This window comes from Hyaena hyaena, unplaced genomic scaffold, assembly GCF_003009895.1.
Source record: "Hyaena hyaena isolate Hyena2069 unplaced genomic scaffold, ASM300989v1 scaffold_0, whole genome shotgun sequence".
Lineage (NCBI taxonomy): Eukaryota > Metazoa > Chordata > Mammalia > Carnivora > Hyaenidae > Hyaena > Hyaena hyaena.
In genome coordinates, this window is record NW_024080632.1 from 3,584,453 (window position 1) to 3,607,533 (window position 23,081).

Below are 23,081 nucleotides of genomic sequence, written 5' to 3' on the forward strand. Positions count from 1 at the left end.
GAATTGTAGTTTAACTTTAGAGCAAGGGAATGTAGGCATGCTGAGACTGGGGGTGAATCTTTTGTTGTCGCAGTGCATATAAAAGTTACGTTTATACTGTACTGTAGTCTCTTAATTGTGCAATAGCATTGTGTCTAAAAACATACATATTTCTTAATTTAAAAATATTGCTAAAAAATGCTAGCCATCATCCGAGCTTTCAGTGAGTGATGATCACAGATCTCCCTAACAATTATAATAATAACGGAAAAGTTTGAGATATCATGAGAATTACCAAAATGTGACACAGAGACACACTTGATCTTAGCCAGAAGGCCGAGCATCAATGATATGGAGACATAAAGTGAGCAAATGCTATTGGAAAAATGGCGTTGGCGACTTGCTCCATGCAGGGCCCCCACAAACCTTCAATTGTTTAAAAAAAAAAAAAAAAAGCCCACACTGTCTCCAAAGCACATCAAAGCGAGCTGTGTCTGGGGCACCCGGGTGACTCAGTTAAGCGTCCAAGTTCGGTTCAGGTCTCATGGTTCATGAGTCAGAGTCTGGTGTCAGGCTCTGTGCTGACAGCTCAGAGCCAGGAGCCTGCTTTGGATTCTGTGTCCCCCCTCACCCCCTCTGCCGGTCCACTCCTTGTGCTTTCTCTCTCTCTCAAAAATAAATAAACATTAAAAAATTTTTAAATGGGGTGTGTCTGTAATGGTTAAAAGGAATATTAAAAATTGCACATTTAATTTTTAAAGAGAACTGGGAAGGGTTGGCCGCTGTAGTTCTGCCCTCACTAGAAATGTATTATAGTTAATATCTCTTGTTCTCAGTTGTACCTTAAAGATTGGCCTGGGGTGCCCGGGTAGCTCAGTCGGTTAAGCATCTGACTCTGGATTTCGGCTCAGGTCATGATCTCACAGTTCGTGAATTTGAGACCTGCATCAGGTTTTGCGCTAGCAGTGCGGAGCCTGCTTGGGATTTTCTCTCTCTCTCACTGTCCCTCCCTGCCCACTCTTGTGTACTCTCTCTCAAAATATTTTTTTTAAAGATTGGCCTTTTGCCACAAAGAAGTGTTTGTATTCAGCAGAAATTCAAGAAGAAATACTTTTTAAAAAAATATCAAATGAACTGAATGTCTAAAGCAGACAGGAAGAGAGGCTGCGGTCAAGATGGCAAGGCATAGAAATGTGGCATCGCATAGACTAACTCATGGGGAGACTGAATTATACTCTAAAGCCAGATGTATTATACTAATAGAGTTTAAGGACCTCCTATAGAAAATAGAGGATGCCTTTTTGTCAGCCAGTGATCTAAGAAAAAGGCAATATGTCAACTTTTACAGTTGCTCTTTTTTTTTTTTTTAATATTTTTATTTATTTCTAGGAGAGAGAGAGACAGCATGAGCAGGGGAGGGTCAGAGAGAGAGGGAGTCACAGACTGAAACAGGCTCCAGGCTCTGAGCTGGCAGTCAGCACAGAGCCCGACGCGGGGCTCGAACCCATGAACCGCGAGATCATGACCTAAGCGAAAAGTCGGACGCTTAACCGACTAAGCCACCCAGGCGCCCCCAGTTGCTCTTATTTCTAAATGAATGGGTGTGAGTTCCAAGCCACATAATGTTTCTTAGTTTCTGTTACTCCATGGTGACCAGAGTCTACAGAGGCTGGGATACTTAACTGCTCTGAGACATCCATTTGAAGGACAGGAGAGTGCAAGGGGACAGAGCTGAGCCTGCTCTCAACGCCTCTTTTTCATCTGTTGTTGTGGTGTGGGGTGAGGGTATAAATAAATCTTAGCCATACTTTCCTGTCACTAGGCAGGACACAGAAGCCCTTCAGATGACCAATTCTCTGGGGGAGCAATTACTACTTGCTGGCTTCCTGAGCAGCTTGATAATGTTCTGCTCCTGTTTTCAGCCAGGCTGCGGCCGGGGCAGTGATTTGATAATAACAGACCCTGATTAAATTAAGGAGCCATTTGCTTCTGGATGATGATGTTGATAAAAGGGTTGATGTCCACACTCCCTTCTAGTTTAAAGGTCAAAAAACAGTCTCTAATCACAAACTACAATAAAAAGCATAATAATCAGAAGCAGCACAAAGTTTGTGCTTTTCCTTCATTGTTCCATCTGGGAAAGGGTCTGTTCGTTATTTGCTGACATCCCTACTGGCTGTCTTTACATCACACCTGGAGTTGAAATTAGAAGTAGGCTCATTGGGAAGGTGACTGTATAGTGCATCTCTCAATTACTAAACTCTGTACATTAGAATCGAGCATCCAGGAGCTCTGGGTTCTCTAAGCTCCTGTTTCTCACATACACGCATGCTCACACATGTTTTTTAAGACAACAGCTTTTGCTTTAGTTGGAAAGTTGTAAGTGAAAGTTGTATATTGGTTCTTCTCCTCTGAGACTCAGAGTAGGACGGGGTTCCTCTCAATGTTGTTAGAAAAGGATTCGCACTATATCCCACCCGCAGTGTTAAGAAAAGCAAGACAAGAAGGGGCATGAAAAATCCCCTGGAGTACCACTCGCTCAGCCCTTCTGAGTCAGGAGCTTTGCAGGCATCCTTAGAGCCCTGTGGGCTGTGGCAGTGAAATGGGCGGAGGGCAGGCAGGGTTGCCAGTGCCCCGCCTGGCCTGGGATGGGCTGTGCGCAGCTCCCTGATTGCTCAGGGACCACGGGGAGACTGTGATTGGTCTCTGGACCACACCTAGTTGGTGAGCGCAGCTGCTGCCTGAATATCGCACAGCTCTGCCGAGACCACTGGAATACGCACACGCCTGCCTTTAGACACCAGACCGTGGAGCTGCTGTAGTGGAGGAGTTGTGGAAACTTTGCTGAGTGAGTAAAATGGGGAGAGAAGGAAGCTAGTGGCTGGATCTGAGGGGAAGCTCCTGGGCAGGACAGCAAAGGAGATAAAAAGCTGGTTTGTGATTGTTGCCACTGATTCCATCTGCGGTGGAAGATGCACAAGAGGACAGTGGGGAAGGAGATAAGCCCGGAATCAAATTGATGCCCACCTCCTGGCACTTCCGCAATACTGGCTGGCCAGAAGGGCACGTGTGCCAGACCATAAAGCAAAGACTCTCAAACTCTGCATGTTATCAAGCCTTGGGGTCCAGGGAATTGCAGAGGGGCTTCTGTGAGGACCTACTGCCTTCTCCCACCCAAATGGGTCCCTCTCCTTTTCTCCTCCCAGGCAGCGCAGGTAGCTGGGGCTGCAGCTGGAGTGATGGGAAAAGAAAGCTTTACTCCATTAGGCCATTAGCAGCACTCACAGCATTAAAAATGCAGGAGATGGATAGGAAGAGAGAGCCAGGGATGAAGACTAATGCAGCAGCGGAGACTGGGAACAGACAGGCTTCTCTCTCCTCACAACCCAGATCCAGACTAGGAGTCAAAGAACAAGAGGAACTTTTGGTTTAACAGACTTCTATTAGTGTAAATGCAAAGAGGGCGTTCAGATGGTGGTTAGGGAAAAAGCAGCACTTGGGGCTTCCTCAGCCTTAGGCAGCGTGTTTACTCTTTTGAGGGCCAGGACCCAGCCTAGTCCCCCTGTATCCACATAGCGCTTGCGGAGTGGCCAATGGAGGGTGGGCTTACGGGGGGACGGTCTCTGCGCGTCCAGGGACTCCAGAATGCCCCCGCCCCGCAGGTTCTCGGGCCTCCCGCTCGCTGCGATGCCGGCCTCGTCCACCATCCACGTGCTGCAGCTGCTGCGGGAGCTGCTGGCCTTCGTGCTCCTCAGCTACACGGTGCTCATCGGAGCGCTGCTGCTGGCCGGCTGGACCACCTATTTCCTGGTGCTGAAGTGACAGCGCCCGCAGCCCCGCCCCCCGCCCCGCCCGCCTCGTGCCCGCCCTCAGCCGCCGGCGCCGCGGCGCCCTGCTCCGCCTCCTGCTGGACACCGTTCCACCCGCCGACGGAAGAAGTCTGCGTCTCGCGCTCAGGCCAGGACTGCCTCTCGAGGCAGGCCTCAGGCCTCGCCCGCGTAGGAGTCCATCTTCCTCTCACGACGGCCGACTCCGCTCCGCCCGCTCAGCGCCCTCAGGCCCAGGGCCCGCCCCGTCCCGCGCGGAAGCTCCGGCGGTTGGGCGCTCGTCGCAGCCGTTACTGCCGTTACCCTAAGCCCCGCCCCTTCCCCCCAGACTGTCCAATCCAGACTGTTCTCTCGGGCGGGGGTGTGGTCATGAGGCCAGGCCCACCCAAGAAGAGGCCGCGCACAGTCCCTCGCTCACGAAGTGGCGTCACTTCCGGCGTGTGCGTCTGGCGTGCGGCTGCCGCGGGATGGCGGCTCTGAGGACCTGGGTGTCGCGGAGCGTAGCCTCCCTCTTCAGGTACCTGTGTGGTCGGGTACAAGAGCAGTACTGCAGGGTGGGAGGCACCGCGGGGGCCGCCATGGCCAGGACGGCAGCGCCCGCCTAGGTGGCAGCGTTTGGCTCCTCGGCCGGACGAGTCCCGGCGTCCCGCCCGTCTCAGGTCCGAGGACCTCCTGACTGTGTCCGGGGCTGGAGGCCAAGCCCGGGGACTTTCTCACTGACGGCCTTTCCGTCATTCCCCTGGCCGAGGGCCAAGCCCCGCAACCTCGGACTGGCTTCCTGGGGTGCCTCGGCCTGCCCGCGAGTTCCCGTTAGCCCCTCGGAACCAGCGGAGGGAGATCGGGGAGAGGCCCTAGCGGGCAGCGGACCGTTCGAGGAAGTTTCCCCCGAGGGCAGGAGGGGAGCTGGTCATCCCCGCGCGTGCATTGCTGGCCGCGCCCTCTGCACGCCGTAGCGCCCCTCGCGGCACCTGCGGGCTCCAGGTGTTGCCTAGCGGGGACTCTCCGACACACCTGGAAGCCTCAGCCAGAGTTCCGGGGCTGAATGCTCTCTGCAGAAGCGTTTATTTTAGCCTGAGGTTTTTAAAAAGCTTTGAGACCAATTTTTAAACTTCCATACCTGCTGCTGGTTAAAGTCCGAAACCACCGGGCTCGCATCCCCGCGCGGCAGCGGTTCACGGGAGTTGGGTAGCGGTTGCCCCTTGGATCGAGTCCTGGGCTTTCCAGTCCGACGCGCTCCGCACTGAGCCCTGTCATCTGGCGGGCCGACCCGACTCTTCATTTAGGCTCCTGCTCGGCCCCGTGTGAGTTTTCAACCCCTGCAAACGAATTGAAGAGACTTAAAGATTGGTAGTTACGCCTTATTAAACTTGACTTGTAGGTACAGACGGTGTGTTCCTGTCGTGGCTAACTTTAAGAAGCGCTGCTTCTCAGAATTGATAAGACCATGGCACAAAACTGTGGCAGTTGGATTTGGTGTGACCTTGTGTGCAGTTCCTATTGCACAGGTAAAAATACCGTAGTGTCACTGTTTCTTAGTGTACTGTGCCGTTTTGACGTCTCCGGGCTGGGCGGCCCTGCACCATCAGACAAGCTCTTAGTTTTACCGGGTACTCCCACCCCCATGCGACAGTTTGCTTTCTAGTATACCAGCATTATTTCTTCATAGCTGAATATGTTAATATTCCCATTTTAATGGTCCCATTTGGTAGGAATAGTATGTCAAATTGTATAAAGAGGGAAGAGGAGTAAGACAAGGGTATTCTAATCTATCAACAGAATAGTCTTTCATTCAACAACATTTATTGAACAACTTTAATATTCCATTGCTAGAAATATAAGAACAAAACAAAGTTCCTGCTCTCATAAAATTTACATTCTAGGGAAAAGAAGGGGGCAAAAAATAAATAGAAATGCCAGGTGATCAGTGTTGTGCAGGAAACAAATAGAGTAAGAGAATAGGGAGTGCTCGGAGGGAGTTGTTTTGTTTTAGGTAGGATAGGGTAGCCCAGGAGGGCCCCCCTCAGAAGGTGATGTCTAAATAGGGATCAGAATGATCTGAGAGAATGAGCCATGGTAATGTCTTGGGAGGAGTTTGCCAGGCAGAAGGAAGTCTGGAGTATAAAGGAGTAGAAGCAGGTGTATATCTGATATGTTTGATGAACCCAAAAAAAGGCTAATGTGGCCGGAGTGGAATGAGAAAGAGAGCATAATAGATGGGGCCAGAAAAGTGGCTGAGGATCAAACTGTGTTTTGTCCTCTTTGGTATTGTAAGGCTTTCAATTTTATTCCGAAAAGGAATCCGCAGAGGATTTTAACACAAGGCTGTTAATCTCACGTGAGTTTTTAAGCGTTGCAGTGTGGAACTAGGAAGACCAATGGGAGATGGTTGTTCTAGTCCAGGCTTGGAGTAGGTGGGCAACAGTTTAGTGGAAGACGTGGACCAAATGTGGTCAGCACGAGTTGCTGATGGATTGAGTGTGGAGGTTTTTTTAAAAAGCCTAAGCGGGGACACCTGGGTGGCTCAGTTGGTTAAGCATCTGACTTCTCAGGTCATGATCTCGCAGTTTGTGAGTTCGAGCTCTCCTTCAGGCTCTCTGCAGTTAGTGCAGACACATCTTCGGATCATCTGTTCCCTCTCCTTTGCCCCTCCTGTGCTCACTCTCTTTCTCTCTCTCAAAAATAAATAAACATTTAAAAATGTAAAAGCCTAAGCAACTGAAAGAGTGGAGTTGCCATTTATAGGAGTAGAGGGGAGTGGGTTTTGAGAGCGTGAAATCAAGAACTGAGTTTTGGAAATGACAGTCTAAGATGTCCAGTAGACATCCAGGTGTTAGGCAGACAGGTGATATGAAAGTGGTACCTTATTAAATTGATCACTGGTCATATGCTTTATGGGAAAGAGCTAAATTGCTATTAAAGTAGCAAACCCCATTTTGGAAAAATATTTCTGAAACTTATATGTGTGTTTATCACAACAAAAAGATTGATGCCACTTACCACAAGTCTTGTCAGCATCTTCCGAGGCTTACTCATGAGCCTGCACCTTTTTGTTCCTCACGCCAAACCTCATCTCTGCTCGTAATCCTAAGACCCTTACTTGAACAGCCAGCCATTTTCTGCCGATAATTAAGACAGCCTTTCTTCCTGCAAAAGAATATTTTGGGTTTGTCCTTTCTCAGTTCACACACCTTTCTTAAGCCCCAGTTCCTCAGTCCTAGGCCACGTGGCAGGAGCCTCTGGTCCTTATCCTATAGGAATGGCAGTTGCACTTCTGTTCTTTAAAACCTGCAGTGGCTCTCCATTGTGTGTCCCTGCACGCGAGCGTCCTCGCTGGTCTCCCCTTCCTTGTGCCATCTTTTGTAACCAGGCTAGATCCGTGAGCATCCCCTGTGTGCAACAGATGTATCTTTTCTCATTAGTTCTTCCCCGGGCTGCCTGACACAGTTCTCATCCTGTCTGTCTTCAGGCCCGAGTCCCATCTGGCTTTGAAGCCTTTCAGAGTTTCTGGCCAACAGTGATCTCCCTCTTTCTGACTCCTTGTGTTGTATTTTTGATATTTGATGATAATCTCTATGGTGCTCTCCTGAGTCAACAGCATAATGGAAAGGGAACAGACTTGGTGAAAATGTAGTTTGAAGTCTAGATATGTGGCTTTTTGGGAAAGTTTATGTAACTTCTGAGTTTTCATTTCCTCATCTGTAGAAAAGAAGTGATAATACATGGACTGTTGTAAGGAACAAGTGAAAATGCTTTGTAAAGTGAACTGTGAAGATGTAAGTGAGAATGTTTAAAAATTAGCTTCCACTGACAGAAACAATATTCTTTACAGTCTTTCTAGCCCCTGAGTGCAAGGTACATAATGAATGCTTATTTGATTGAATGAAAGATAAATATGGTAAATAAAATTCTGGATTTGTTCATGTATCAGAGATATTTCTTGATGGCTACTTTCAGTAGGCAGCAGTTCTCTGGGTTTATAGTCTAAATAGCAAAAACAGGACAACATCCACTTGGAGGAATTGGTCTCTTTGTTGTGATACAATCAGTGCTGTGCTGAGGAAGGAAAAGGCAGAGTCAGGGATGACCTGTGAAGCCTTTCGTAATTCAGCATAAAGCAGTGTCTTTCCAAAAGTTCACATTATGCCACTTTGCTTTTCATGAGAGACATTAGTACAGTAATACTTTTTCTTTGTTTGTTTGTAAACTTGAAAATTCTCTCCAGACACCTTTTTGGTTATTGAAATCAGGTACTAATGTAGGTCTTTCTTTTTTTTAAATGTCTATTTATTTATTTATTTATTTATTTTTATTTATTTCTAGGAGAGAGAGAGAGAGAGAGAGACAGCACGAGCAGGGGAGGGTCAGAGAGAGAGGGAGTGACAGACTCTGAAACAGGCTCCAGGCTCCGAGCTGGCAGTCAGCACAGAGCCCGACGCGGGGCTCGAACCCACGAACCGCGAGATCATGACCCGAGCGAAAAGTCGGACGCTTAACCGACCAAGCCACCCGGGCGCCCCTATTTATAAACTTTTAACAGTGGAATCATACCCAACGTATTTCTCCGCCACTTGCGTTTTTTTTTAAAAATCAATATTATGTTCCTGAAATGTATCCATCTTGACATGCGCGGTTTACTGCATTTGTAATTGTGATTTTTATTACCTCAGCTAGCGAAAGGAAATGGATAATTTAACGCCTGGGCATTCATAGTCCAGATTTNGAGCTGGCAGTCAGCACAGAGCCCGACGCGGGGCTCGAACCCACGAACCGCGAGATCATGACCTAAGCGAAAGTCGGACGCTTAACCGACTAAGCCACCCAGGCGCCCCTAAATGTCTATTTATTTTTGAGAGAGACCACAAATGGGGCAGGGGGCGGGGGTGGGGGGGGCAGAGACAAAGGGACAGAGAATCCAAAGTAGGCTCTGCACTGTCAATAGCAAGTCTGATGTGGGGCTTGAACCCACAAACCGCAAGAGATCATGACTTGAGCCAAAGTCAGACGCTCAACCAACTGAGCCACCCAGGTGCCCCTGTAGATCTTTCTTAAAAGAAAAGTGGCTAACACAAACTTTGTGAAAGCAGGGAAGACCTATATTTAGTTAAGGTGGCCATATTACCTTAACTCTTGAGAAGTTATATTGGCCTTTTTTTTCCCCTTTATAATAGCTGAGGTCAGAGTGGAGAGTCCCCAGCCCTGCCCATGACTATACTGCTCAGAATTGCTCTCCTCCATCCACCTATGTACTTAGACTCTGCTTAATCCTCATCAACTCTATGAAGGCTCTTCTAAGCTGTTTTCATTCAACATAGAAGATTGTATTCTTATGTGTGCCCCCACTGTACAGACTTCTGCCACAGCTCCTGTGGTACCTGTGTCAATTTTTCAAGTTCTCTGTTAGCCCCTGCTCCTCCCCTTCCCCGTCTGAAATCTCTGAGGACAGAGAATATATATATATCTTCATGTCCCAAGTATCTAGCACTGTGTTCATGAATGAATCACAACTTTCTGAAATTTGTTGGTTATAATTACTAGACCTATGTCATATAAAGTGTGTGGCTTTTTGGAGGAGAGCATAAGGAATAAAAGTAGATACAAAGTATATTCTGGAATTCTTTCCATTTTTTGTCCTTATTAGCCAAAATAGAGCCTCAAAAGAAAACAGAAGCAGTTGCAGTGTGACAGGTATTTTCCCTTGGCCATCTATGATGAAATTCTCGGTTGGAGCTTTAGATGAGAAGTTGAGTGAAAATGTTTGTGTCTTTCAGAAATCGGAGCCTCATTCTCTTAGTAATGATGCATTAATGAGGAGAGCTGTGTCTTTGGTAACAGATAGCACCTCCACCTTTCTCTCTCAGACCACATATGCATTTATTGAAGCAATCACTGAATATACGAAGGTAAGTGTCCTCTTGTGAAGTCTTGGTCATTTAAACCAGGGGTTAACAAACTATTGCCCCTAGCCCAAGTCTAGTCTGATGCCTGTTTTTGTAGTTCTCCTGGAATGTAGCCAGACTCATTGTATGTTGTCTATCACTGCTTTTGTGAATTGAATAGTTTTAACAGAGCCTATAGGGCCCACAAAGCCTAAAATATTCACTCTGTGACCCTGTACAAATGTTGGCTGAGCCTTTGACCTAAGTCAGTGGTTTTTAGACTTTTTCCAGGAACTCTTTTAAAAAACAAAACAAAACAACTTTACATATAGCCTCCCAGTATAAGACAAGAGAATAAAACTGACTGGGTTCAGTTAGGGGTAAAGGGGACCAGAGTCTAACTCTTGCAGCACCAGGGCCTTCTCTGTGGGAATAGTTTCAAAGCCTCTTATCTGAGCTAATGGGTATCATTTACAGGTTTTATTATACCTTTATTTTCCAGCAGCTTTTCCCCCTCGGCCTTCTGAGCTTTTCTCCTACCTTCTCTGTCAGAATTGCTCACAGTCTTTTAAAAACACAGAAGTGGACTAGTGGGTACACTTAGGTCCTAGGATAATGCTTCTGCCTCATACAGTAGTGCAGTTTCAGTGAGGTGGAAGGACTGAAGAGCCCGTTGGCTATAACGGGACTCTATTTCCTTGACATGTGAATCTCACTAATCCTAGTATGTCTCACCTATTTTACGCAGACTTATGTGTTCTATATTTGTAGGCCGTTTATACCTTAATTTCTTTGTACCGACAATATACAAGTTTACTTGGGAAAATGAATTCGCAGGAGGAAGATGAAGTGTGGCAGGTGATCATAGGAGCCAGAGTTGAGGTAAGAAAAAGTTACTAGACATTTCCATATTAGTGCCCCTACCTCATTCTGGTATCTAAATGATTAAATTAAGGTGTCTAATCAGTAACTGTTCTCTGCATCTGCTATTTTGAATAAGTCCATTTTAATGTGATTCTTAACCTCCTCTTGTTGTCTGAAGTGCTGTGTTTAATTTACAGATGACTTCAAAACAACAAGAATACTTGAAGTTGGAAACCACTTGGATGACTGCACTTAGTCTTTCAGAGATGGCGGCAGAAGCTGCATACCAGACTGGTAGGTTCCAGTTGTCACTACCAGTGTGCCATGTGACTTTTCATCTAGCTGTAAAATGAGAGGTTTAGATTAGTCTAAGGCCCGTGTCTCTGACTCTGAAAAAATGTCCCCATCTCCAATCGCCAGGTGGTCTGTGTCTAGAAAATGGCGCAACTGCTGCAGATTAGAAAATGATGGTGTCCAAATGATTTTTAGGCTTTTTTTTTTTTTTTATGTTTGTTTTGAGAGGGACAGGGGAGGGACAGAGGGAGAGAGAATCCCAGGCAGGGTCCATGCTTTCAGTGCAGAGCTGGATGCATGGCTCAAACCCTGAGATCATGACTTGAGCCACCCAGGTACCCCAGATTTTTAAGCATTTTATTCTTTTAGTTTGTTTTTAAGTTTGTTTATTTTGAAAGAGAGAGAGAACACAAGCGAGGGAGGGGCAGAGATGGAGGGAATCCCAAGCAGGCTCTGTGCTGTCCATGCAGAACCAGATGCAGGACTTGATCCCACGAACCTCAGGATCGTGACCTGAGTGGAGATCAAGAGTTGGACGCTTAACCAACTGAGCCACCCAGGCACCCCAAACATTTTATTCTTTTTATAACACTGATATTTATGAATAACTAGTTATATAAGGACAGAGTTGGAGGAGACTTGAGATTATCAATATGTGTGAGCCTTACTGAAACTTGGAATCCTAGTCAGTGGCAAATCCTGGACACGTAATAACTACTATTTATTGAGTATATGTAGTAAGCATTTTATAGGCACTTTCAATTTAAGGAGCTTGAGGATGATCTTCCCCACTTTACAAATGAAGAAAATGGAGACAGAGGGTTAAGAAATTCATGGAGATGCTGTGGTGTGGTAAGTGAGCAGCCAGACTGGGATTCAGCCTAATTCTGATGCCTCCACTTTTGTATCCCATTCACTAGGATGTTTTTTGAACTTCACTATCCATCCAGTGGGCTTGAGCTGAATGGTTTTTAATTTAAAATATTTTAAAGAAAATTAGTTGAATCTTACCTGAATTCATTTCAAACTAAAAGCCAAGGGTCAGCTGTTTTGTTTTCTGACTTCGGGATAACAGACTAGGAGCTCCAGTGCTGTATCTTTAAAACGGATACAATATACATTTGTTTGAATGTTTATTTTGAGAGAGAGTATGAGCCGGGGAAGGGCAGAGAGAGAGACTCTCAAGCAGGCCCTTGAGATTAAGACCTGAGCCGAAATCAAGAGTCACCTGCTTAACCAATGGATTATTGGTGTAACTGATTATTCACTAACTGAATTGTTAGTGAACTAAAAGCAGAAGTAGAATGAAGAGTGAAACAGCAAATATGTGAAAGTAGCATTATAGCGGGGCCACAGCAGAGGTGGGAGACGTGCAGGGAGGTTTGCTGAGGTGTTCCAGCATGGACATTCCCAGGTACCCTTCATCATCCAGGCAGGCTTAGATTGAGCTAGAGAAAGGGGAAAGTAAAGTATAAGCATTATCTGGGAAAAATGACACGTTCATAAAACTGATTAAAAAGGCTCACAATTTAAAATCATGGCCAAAAAAAAAAAGGCTCAAATGAAATATGCAAAGAAAAATCCTTTAAAAAAACTAAGAATCAGTTTTATCAGCAACTCTAGATGCAGGGTGACAAATCAGTAACCTAGAATTTTATATCCAGCCAAGTCTTATTTCAGACCCAAAAAGACTCAAAAGTTTACCAGTCACTATGCTTTCTGGAAAACTGCTTTGTGAATAAATTAGTTTAATAAAACTTGTCAAAAGTTCTGTCAAAATTTTTTTTAATGTGTATTTTTGAGAGAGAGAGAGAGAGAGCGCACAATTGTGTAGGAGGGGCAGAGAGAGAGGAAAAGACAAAAAATCTGATGCAGGCTCCAGAGTGAGCTGTCAGTGCAGAGCCTGACATGGGGTTGAACTTATGAACTGTGAGATCGTGACCTGAGTCACGCAGGTGCCCCGAGTGTTAAATTTTTAAGTGAGTTTGGGGAAGAAGTGAAAGCATGCTAAAAAGAAATAGACATTGGCTTAACACTAGACCTTGCTAAACAAATGAAAACTTGATAAAGTCAATTAAGGCAGGGAAGTTTTAAAAGAAATAAAGAAAATGCAAAGTAAAATGAACAAGTTCCAACGTCAGTAATTGCAATAGCTAAGAATATGTTCAAAAAAATAACCACAGCTAAGATGATTTACAGAGATACTTAAAATGGTGTAGGAAGTTTGAAAATTATAAAAAGCTGAACTGAGGGGCGCCTGGGTACCTCCGTTGGTTAAGCATCTGACTTTGGCTCAGGTCATGATCTCACGGTTCGTGGGTTCCAGCCCCGCATCAGGCTTTGTGCTGACAGCTAGCTCAGCCTGGAGCCTGCTTCAGATTCTGGGTCTCCCTGTCTCTCTGACCCTCCCCTCCTCACGCTGACTCTTTCAGAAATAAAACATTAAAAGATAAAAAATATCGAGAAGATAGCAGTCATCAAGCAATATGCCTGATGAGGAATTCAAAGTGATTGTCATAAAGATACTCACTGGACTTGAGAAAAAGGGAATGAGCTCCGTTTCAACAAAGGGAAAATACAACAATGGAAATAAAAAATAACACTAGACAGAATCAACAGAAGATGAGAGGAGGCAGAAGGATGGATCAGTGATCTAGAAGACAGGGTAATGGAAAATAAGCTGAAAAGCAAAAAGTAAAGTAAAAACAGGTTAAAGGTACTTGGTGACCTTATCAAGCATTAGAACATCCACATCATAGGGATCCCAGAAGGAGAAGAGAGCTAGAAGAAGGCAGAAAACCTCCCTAATGGAAAAGGAAACAGACATTCAGGTCCAGGAAGCATAAACAGCCCCTAACAAGGTGAACTTAAAGAGATCCACACCAAGACATAAACTTAAAATGGCAAAAAGTATGGGGCACCTGGGTGCCTCACGCAATTAAGTGTATCTGACTTTGGCTCAGGTCATGATCTTGCAGTTCATGAGTTCAAGCCCCGGGTCGGACTCTGCTAACAGCTCAGAGCCTGGAGCCTGCTTCAGATTCTATGTCTCCCTACCTCTTTCTGTCCCTCCCCCGTGCTCACTTGCTCTCTCTCAAAAATAAACATTAAAAAATAAGGCAGCAAAACAGTTACATGCAAGGGATACCTCATAAGGCTATTAGTTGATTTTTCAGCACAAACTTTGCAGGCCAGAAGGAAGTGGCATGATATGTTTAAAGTGCTAAAAGGGAAAAACCTACAACCAAGAATACTCAGTAAGATTATTCACAATAGAAGAAGAGAAAGTTCATCACCACTAAACCAGCCTATGGGAAATGTTAAAGGACATTCTTTAAGGGGTGGGGGTGGGGGGAGTCCATAACTAGAAGAAAGTTATGAAAGGTAAAAGTATTAGATTATTCACTTACAAAGCCAGTATAGAGGTTAAACCACATAATAAAAATTGATACAAAAAGATGTGAAATATCATATACATAAAATGTAGAGAGGGAGTAAAAATTTAGTGCTTACAGCTATCAATATAGACTCTTATGCACATAACATGTTATATATAAACCAAATGGTGATCACAAATCAAAAACGTGTAATACACGAGAAAATATTAAAGCCATCAGGGGCACCTGGGTGGCTCAGTTGAGTGTCCCACGTCAGTTCAGGTCACGATATTGCAGTTGGGATTCGAGGCTTGCCTCAGGCTTACTGCTGTCAGCGTAGAGCCGGCTTTGGATCCTCTGTTTCCTCCTCTTCTCCGCCCCTCACCCTTTTGCATTCTCTCAAAAATAAAAATTAGAAAAGCCATCAAACTCACAAGGGAAAAGAACAAGACAAGAACAGAGAAGAAGTATAAAAACCAGAAAACAAGATGGCAGTAAGTACCTACCTATCAATAATCACTTTAAATGTAAGTGGACTAAGTGCTCCAAGAGACACAGAAAAAGACCTATTTATGCTGCCTACAAGAGATTTGCTTCTGACCTAAAGACAACTATAAACAAAGTGAAGAAATGGAAAAACATATGCCATGCAAATGATATGAGGGGGAAAAAAGCCAGGGTAGCAATAATTCTGTCAGAAAGAGACTTTATTAAGTTTTAAGTTTGTTTTTGAGAGACAAAGCATGAGTTGGGGGAAGGGCAGAGAGAATCCCAAGCAACTGGCCAGTATCTCTGAGGAATACAAATGCAAAAATTCTCAATAACAACATTACAAAAATCATTCATCAAAGTCCAGTGAGCTTTATTCCAGGGATGAGAGGTTGCTCAGTATTTGCAAACCAGTGTGATACTTCACATTACCAAGAAGAAGGATAAAAACCACATGATAAACTCAATAGATGCAAAGAAAAGCATTTGACAAAATATCATATCCATTCATGATAAAAACTTAGCAAAGTGGGCTTAGTGGGAGTATCCACCAATATATTTAAAGCCATACATGAAAAGTCCACAGCTAACATCATACTCGGTGTTTAAAAAAAAAAAAAACCCATTTACAGTTGCACCTCAAAGAATAAAATACCTAGGAATAAAGTTATCCAAGGAAGCAAAGGAAGCATACTCTGAAAACTATAAGGCATTGATGGAAGAAACTGAAGATACCAGAAATGGGGAAACCTACCATGCTTTCCATTGCACTGAAAGAATATATATGTTTTTAGTTTATTTTTGAGAGAGAGTACAAGTGGGGAAGGGGCAAAGAGGGGGACAGAAGATCCGAAGCAGGCTTTGTGCTGACAGCAGAGAGCCTGATGCAGGACTTGAACTCACAAACGGTGAGATCATGACCTGAGCCAAAGTCAGACACTTAACCGACTGAGCTACCCAGGTGCCCCAAAGAATTAATATTGTTAAATATCCATACTACCCCAAATACAGATTCAATGCAATCCTTATCAAAATACCAATAGTATTCTTCCCAGGACTAGAACAAATAATCCTAAAATCTGTATGGAACCATAAAAGACCTTGAATAGCCAAAGTAATCTTGAGAAACTAGAACAAAGCTGGAGGTATCACAATCCCAGATTTCAAGATACACTATAAATCTATAGTAATCAAAACAGTGTAGGACTGGCACAAAAACCTAAATGGAACAGGATAGAGAGCCCAGAAATAAACCCACAATTAATGTGGTCAGTTAACTACAACAAAGGAAGAATATACAGTGAGGAAAAGACAGTCTCTTCAACAAATGGTACCAGGAAAACTGAATAGCTACATGCCAAAGGATGAAAAAACTGGACCACTCTCTTACACCATACAAAACAAACTCAAATGGATTAAAGACCTAAATGTGAGACCAGAAGTCAGAAGTCATAAAACTCCTAAAAGAAAGCATAGGCAGTAATCTCGGGCATCACCATTAGCAATATATGTATGGATATGTTGCCTCAGGCAAGGGGAACAAAAGAAGAAATAAATTATTGGGACTACACAAAAATACAAACCTTTTGCATAGCAAAAATAAACAAGAAAACGAAAAGGCAATCTAATGAATAGGAGAAGATATTTGTAAATTATGTATCTGATAAGAGGTTAATAGCCAAAATAACATAGAACTTAATCCCCGAAAAAATCCAGTTAAAAAAAGGCATTTTTAGGGGCGCCTGGGTGGCTCAGTCGGTTAAACCTCCGACTTCGGCTCAGGTCATGATCTCACAGTTTGTGGGTTCGAGCCCCACATCGGGCTCTGTGCTGACAGCTCAGAGCCTGGAGCCTGTTTCAGATTCTGTGTTTCCCTATCTTTCTGACCCTCCCCTGCTCACGCTGTCTCTCAGAAATAAATGGAACATTAAAAAAATAATTAAAAAAATTTTTAATGGGCATTTTCCTAAAGACGACCTACAGATGGCTAATGTACACATGAAAAGATGCTCAACATCACTATCACAGAAATGAAAATGAAAATCACAAGATATCACCTTATACCAGTCAGAATGGCTTGTATCAAAAAAGACAAGAAATAGGGGCACTTGAGTGGCTTAGTCATTTAAGCATCCAACTCTTGATTTCAGCTCAGGTCATGATCTCACAGTTTATGAGTTTGAGCCCTGCATTGGTCCCTGTACTGGGTGTGAAGCCTCCTTGGGATTCTTTCTCTCTCCTCTCTGCCCCTCCCCTGCACACACTCATTCTCTGTCTCAAATAAATTTAAAACATCATTTGTGAAGATGTGGATAAAAGGGAACCTTCATGCACTATTAGTGGGAATGTAAATTGGTGCAGCCACTGTGGGAAACAGTATGGAGTTCCTCAAAAAATTAAAAGTATGATCCACTAATTCCACTATTGGGTATTTGCCCAAAGAAAATAAAAACACAAATTCAAAAAGATAACATGCACCCCTGTTTACTGTAGCATTATAATAGCCAAGTTACAGAAGCAGCCCAAGTGTCCATCCATAGATGACTGGATAAAGATACACACACACATACATAATGGAATATTAGCTATAGAAAAAGTATAAAACCTTGTCACTTGCGACAACATGGATAGACCTAGAAATTATGCTAAGTGAAATAAGTCTGACAAAGACAAATACCCTGTGGTTTCACTTGTGACATCTAAAAAACAAAAACGAACAAAACAGACTCTTAAATACAGAGAACTGGTGGTTGGCAGAGGGGAGGTGGGTGGGGAGGATGGGCAAAATAAAGGGGATTAAGAGGTATAGACTTCCAGTTATAAATAGGTCATGGAGAAGAAAAATACCACATAGGAACAGAGTCGATAATATTGTAACAACATTGTGACTACACTCACGGAGGTGAGCACTGAGTGATGTACCCAGTTATCAAACCAATATGTTGTACATGCAAAACTACTGTTAGCTACACTTCAATAAAATGTAGGAAATGAAACTGTACGTACCGTATGATCTCAAACTTATAGAGTAACAACGTAGAAGAAATGTAGATGGAAAGAAGGATGATGAGAAAAAATATGGCAGAAAACTATACTGAGCACAAATATTAGAGGAAATGAACCAAAAGGCTAATATGGATGTTGGAATAATAGGTGATTTTTAAATTATTTTATAATATATACCAGTAAATATGGTAATTTATACCAGTAAATCAGTAAATTTCAGTATATATAATTTATATCACTATTCAACACAAAAGTAGATCATGAAAATGTAATAAAGCAAAATTGAGGTTTACAAGGAGAAGTTAAGTTTAATACACATCTCAGACTCACAGATCAAGACCAAAAAATGTAAAAAAAAAAAAAAAAAAAGTAAAGCTACGAAGTGTTGAAACAATGATTTTTAAAAGCTTAATCAAGTATATATAGTAAATATAAAACTTTATCCCCCTTCCAAATACATTCTTTTCAAACACACAGAGGATGTACAAAAACTGCTTTTATGCAGAGACTCAGCAAAATCTCTCCTACCCCCATCTCTGACCAAAAATCAAAATAGAAATGTAAAAATATTTGGAATGGTGATGACAAAGAGCAGTATGCAGCAGACCCAGAGTTGCAGATGAAGCTCTTAAACAGACCTGGACACCTTTAAAGAGGGATGCCAGAAATTCAAAGAACAGCCATGAATGACAGGGAATATTCACTGTACCAAGTACTGAAAACAAACTAAATTTGTAACCCATTTAGAAATAGGGGACTCTACATCCAGGCAGTGTAGAACAAATGAAATAAAAGGTGAACGAAGATTAAAAATAGTTCATCAGGCAGAAATCAGGGTGCCTGGGGGCTCAGTTGGTTAAGCATCCAACTCTTAATCTCAGCTCAGGTCATGAACTCACCGTTCATGGGTTCAAGACCCTCGGACTCCTGGCAAACAGTGTGGAACCTGCTTGGAATTCTCTCTCCCTTTCTGCCTTCTGCTGATCATGTACTTTCACTCTCAAACTTAAAAAGGGGGCAAAATCTGGTTCCGTGAAAAGAAAATTTTTTTGGCAAGTATGAATTTTTAGAAGGCAAAAGTAACATTAGAAAGGGCTATTAACTGGGGCACCTGGGTTGCTTAGTTGGTTAACCAGCCAACTTCAGCTTAGGTCATGACCTTGTGGTTCAGGAGTTCGAGCCCCGCATTGGGCTCTGGAAAAAATTTTTAAAAACGGCTGTTATAGATATGGAGAGTTTTAAATTATAGCAATATTATAGTTTTCATGGAAATCCCAAATTGGCCAAAGAAGAATCCCAATAACCATAAAAGTTGAAATTGTATTCAAAGATTTTGTGCCCGAAAAGGCAGACACTAAATCCAGCTGTTTTGTGGGAGAGCTTTATCAAATCTCTAAGGAACATAATTCCTGTTACAGAAAGTATATCCGTGTATAGGAAATGATGGCAAGCCTCCCGAGTGTTGTAATTGTATAAAGCTAGCATAGGCCCCATCTCCAACTACACTAGGCCAGTACTGAAACAAAAAAAAACTATGGTTAGTGTCACTTGAGAATATACATGAAACTCACATATAGCCATTTACTTCAAAATACAAGATACTTCAACACTGAAAAAAAAAATCAATAAATTTACTAGAGATTACAGTAGATTAAAGGAGAAAAGCCAGCCATGTAATGTCAATATAGGTCCCAAAAGCCTTCAGTAAAATCTAATACCCATTTATGATTTAAATCTAAGTACAGGGCGCCTGGGTGGCTTAGTCGGTTAAGCGTCCGACTTTCGCTTAGGTCATGATCTCGCGGTTCGTGGGTTCGAGCCCCGCATCGGGCTCTGTGCTGACTGCCAGCTCAGAGCCTGGAGCCTGTTTCAGTCTGTGACTCCCTTTCTCTCTGACCCTCCCCTGCTCACGCTGTCTCTCTCTCTCTCTCTCTCTCCTAGAAATAAATAAAAATAAATAAATAAAAAATCTAAGTACAATTATAAATACAATTTTAATAGGTTAAGTAACCCTACTTAATGAACTAAGAGGCACTCCCATCAAGTTCAAAATAAAATCCTTGCTATTCTCCGCTAGCTTTTAACATTGTACTGAAGGTTCTTATTATAGTACAGTAGAAAAAAACCACCCAGATCCTCTCTAGATGAATTGAGAAGTGTGCATATCTATGATGAAATATACGAGTAGTAGGTAAACAGAATGATAGAGCCCAAAAACATGTTTACAGAAAAAGCAAAATTGCAACATATGTTCAATAAACACCTTTTGTGCCATTATATGAATTTAAAGTAACAAAATATTTCTCTACGCATTCCATATGTACAAAAGATGAGAAAGATGTTCTTTGAACTTCCAGCAAAGGTTATCTCTAAAGATTAGGTAGGCTGATGAAAGAGGTCTTTGACAATTTAATTAGTGAGCTATTAATTTCTCAAAAAGAAATGGATTGATTACTTGTGTAAATTCAGAAGACGCCTATACTCAGAGCTGTGTGGCTGTAGAGATGACTGTGGGAATTAGCTGGAGAAATACGCAGACCTGAATGTGGAGACAGTTCTCTCTGGTGCAGAGAGGGTGGGCAGGGAGTGTCTCCAAGAGCGGCTCAGATGGCAGCCACGGAGCCCCGGGCTTTCCTCGTGTCCGCCAGGGCCTTGCACCACTCAGCCTAACTGTGCCATCCTTTGGCAGGAGCAGATCAGGCCTCTATAACTGCCAGGAATCATATTCAGCTGGTGAAGTCCCAGGTGCAGGAGGTGCGCCAGCTCTCACAGAAAGCAGAAACCAAGTTGGCAGAAGCACAGACAGAGGAACTCCGGCAGAAGACGCGGGAGGAAGGGGATGAGAGGCCCGAGCCGGAGCAGGAGGCCTACCTGCGCGAGGATTGAGTGCCTCAGCCGCCGCCCCGTCTGCCGGCTCCGGCCCAGGATGAGCATGGCTTTCTCTGCACACAGAGGCGGCAGCAGGTCCTGCCCTGGCCCACTGGGCCAGAGGCCATAGCTGTGAGTGCCTGACCCCTTTCCCTACGGACCTGGTTCTTAGCGTGCACCCTCTTTACCATTTGACCCTCCCTCACTCACCACAGCTTCCCAACCGCCGGTCATCTTTTTACCTCCCACCTAGAGCATCTCAGCAGCCTGGCCAGAGAGAGGGGTCCTTTTTTTGTCATGCCCACAAGTTCCGTAGCAGTTTAACCTGTTTGCAGTCGAATTCACATTTTTAAATCTGATTTAGTCTTTGCTCCCTCCATAGGGAAGTGAGGTTTTTAGGGAATGGGGAGCCTGTTGATAAGATTTCTTTTTAAGTATTTCTAATCCCTTCTGTGATCTGGCGCCTTTGCCTGTAAGGACAGCAGAGGCCCAGGAGCCAAAAGTCCATTTTTCTTAAGAAACTGAATGCAGAGTGTTTACCTGGTGCTCAACAGGACATATTCCAACACACGCCTCATTTCCTTCTTCCTCTATGGTCTCTGAAGGAGAATAATTTTGTTTTGCGCTTCAAAAAGAAATGTCTGTGTCTTGGGGCCCTGTGCAGCCTCCTTCTCCTTGGCTTCCCAGACTGGCAGAGCCCCGAGGGGCTCCAGGAACCACCCCCCATCCCGCCACCAGAATTCTGACAGCCTCCGCTGTGCTCCCATTTAACACAGGCTGGTACAGGTTAGCCAGGTTTCGGTGTTTTTAATCAGAGTTAGCAAGGTCTGGGTGGGGGTTACAAAAAGGAAGAAATGAAGTCAGCATTTCCCATAGAGCCTCAGGTCAGGATTCAAAGTTCTCACTTGTCCTCATGATAGGAAAATCAACACTGGGTTCACTCACTCAACCCACCCCTCAGAGTTGGGGCGAGGGGGCCGCTGCACACTTGAGCCCCTCATCTGTCACCAGCGCCCACATGGTCCACATCTCCAGGGGGCTGAGGCGGTGCACCAGCAGGAGCCCCCTGTACAGGCAGGGGTCCAGGGGGTCCAGGGGCCGCCGAATTCCAAATGTCTTGAAGCCGGCGTGATGCACGGGGCTCACCCCCAGCTTCCTCAAGCACATACCCACAAAGACGTCGTCGATGGGGAAGAGTTCGGCCTCTTCCACGGCTGCTTGGAGGCGCTGCACGGTGGCTCGGGACATGACGTAGCCCCCACCCCCCGCGTAGGGTGGGTAGTGGCGGGCCCTGTACATGGACGGGGGGATGAAGTATTTGACCTTGGTGTTCCTGTTGGGTAGGGCCTGGCGGATAACATCTCCCACCAGGAGGTCCCGGGCTGGGTCCCGGCCCTCCAGGAACTCCAGCACATTGGGGACGTGGACGAAAACATCGTCATCTCCCTTTAGCGTGAAGTGGGCCTGGGGACAGGCAACCGCCACCCAGCGCTGCAGGTGCAGCTCCTTGAGCGTCAGGTTGAAGAAGTCCTCGGCGAAGTCCCACTGCAGGATGTCGTCGAACTCCCGGCTCTCGTAGGCCAGCAGCTGGGCTGGGGGCGCCAGCCCCGCCACCCCCAGGAGGAACACCAGCTTCAGCTGCCGACCCCTTGTCCAGCCCCCCATCCGACCCCAAGTGCTGCGGATCGCTGCTCGTCGCTCCACGTGGCCAGGCTGCGACTTGATGGCCAGGAGCAGAAAGGTGTCGGCCGAGCAGCCCGAAGGCTCCAGCAAGACGGAAAAGTTGCGGCAGTGGCGATAGGTCAGGAAGAGGCGGTGGCGGATGGGCAAGGACAGGGAGACATTAGCCAGCGTGTGGTTGGGGGGACATTGGGTGCGGCGGGGCCCTGGGGGAGCCCAGAAGGGCTGGCGGGCCACGGGGTCCCCCACCGGCTTGGCCTCTTTCTTCAGGAAGAGCAGGCAGCTGAGCAGCAGCACAGCCAGGCTGTACAGGACCAGCCAGCCCAGCCTGCGCAACATGGCAGGTCCTGCAAGGAGAGAGCGCGTGAGCCGCCGGCCACGCCCCCTGCCGGCCCCGCCCCTCCCCGGCCCCGCCCCCCAGCAGCCGCGTCCCTGCTCGCCTCCTCCAGCCAGGCTGTACAGGACCAGCCAGCCCAGCCTGCGCAACATGGCAGGTCCTGCAAGGAGAGAGCGCGAGCCGCCGGCCACGCCCCCTGCCGGCCCCGCCCCTCCCCGGCCCCGCCCCCCAGCAGCCGCGTCCCTGCTCGCCTCCTCTCCATTCGCTCTTCTCTGCGTTCTGTGCCTCCTCCCAGAGTCCCTCTCCCGGGGGACAGGTCAGCACACCTGCTTTGCCAGCCCTCGCCTTCTGCTGTCATCAGAGGGCTCTCGGGTCAACTTTTCTCCAAAAGGACTTGCAGTCACTTTTTTTTTTTTTTTTTTGAGAGCGAGTAGGGGAGGGGCAGAGGGAGAGAGAGAATCTTAAGCAGACACCATGCTCTGCG

The 23,081-nt window shown here is 45.3% G+C and overlaps 2 protein-coding genes and 1 long non-coding RNA gene across 4 annotated transcripts; 1 reads left to right on the forward strand and 2 right to left on the reverse strand.

Annotated features, from left to right (window-relative positions):
* Window positions 1-3,401: 3,401 nt before the first annotated feature.
* On the reverse strand, window positions 3,402-5,291 carry LOC120245923. The gene is made up of 2 exons (XR_005531938.1): window positions 5,189-5,291; window positions 3,402-4,327 (listed from the first exon to the last, which is right to left on the reverse strand). It is a non-coding gene; the product is annotated as an uncharacterized LOC120245923 (long non-coding RNA).
* DIABLO (diablo IAP-binding mitochondrial protein) lies at window positions 4,186-21,153 on the forward strand. Of its 2 annotated transcripts, XM_039252929.1 has the most exons (6): window positions 4,186-4,323; window positions 5,185-5,311; window positions 9,575-9,706; window positions 10,454-10,564; window positions 10,744-10,840; window positions 20,402-21,151. In XM_039252929.1, the coding sequence occupies exons 1-6, from the start codon at window positions 4,274-4,276 to the stop codon at window positions 20,596-20,598; spliced, it is 714 nt and encodes a 237-aa protein (XP_039108860.1). In that variant the 5' UTR covers window positions 4,186-4,273; the 3' UTR covers window positions 20,599-21,151. The 2 variants fall into 2 exon arrangements, with proteins under 2 accessions (XP_039108860.1, XP_039108899.1); XM_039252968.1 differs by lacking the exon at window positions 5,185-5,311 and having other exon boundaries at window positions 4,210-4,323; window positions 20,402-21,153.
* A 73-nt stretch (window positions 21,154-21,226) lies between these two features.
* B3GNT4 (UDP-GlcNAc:betaGal beta-1,3-N-acetylglucosaminyltransferase 4) lies at window positions 21,227-22,602 on the reverse strand. The gene has a single exon (XM_039253079.1). The coding sequence runs from the start codon at window positions 22,597-22,599 to the stop codon at window positions 21,538-21,540; it is 1,062 nt and encodes a 353-aa protein (XP_039109010.1). The 5' UTR covers window positions 22,600-22,602; the 3' UTR covers window positions 21,227-21,537.
* Window positions 22,603-23,081: the final 479 nt, after the last annotated feature.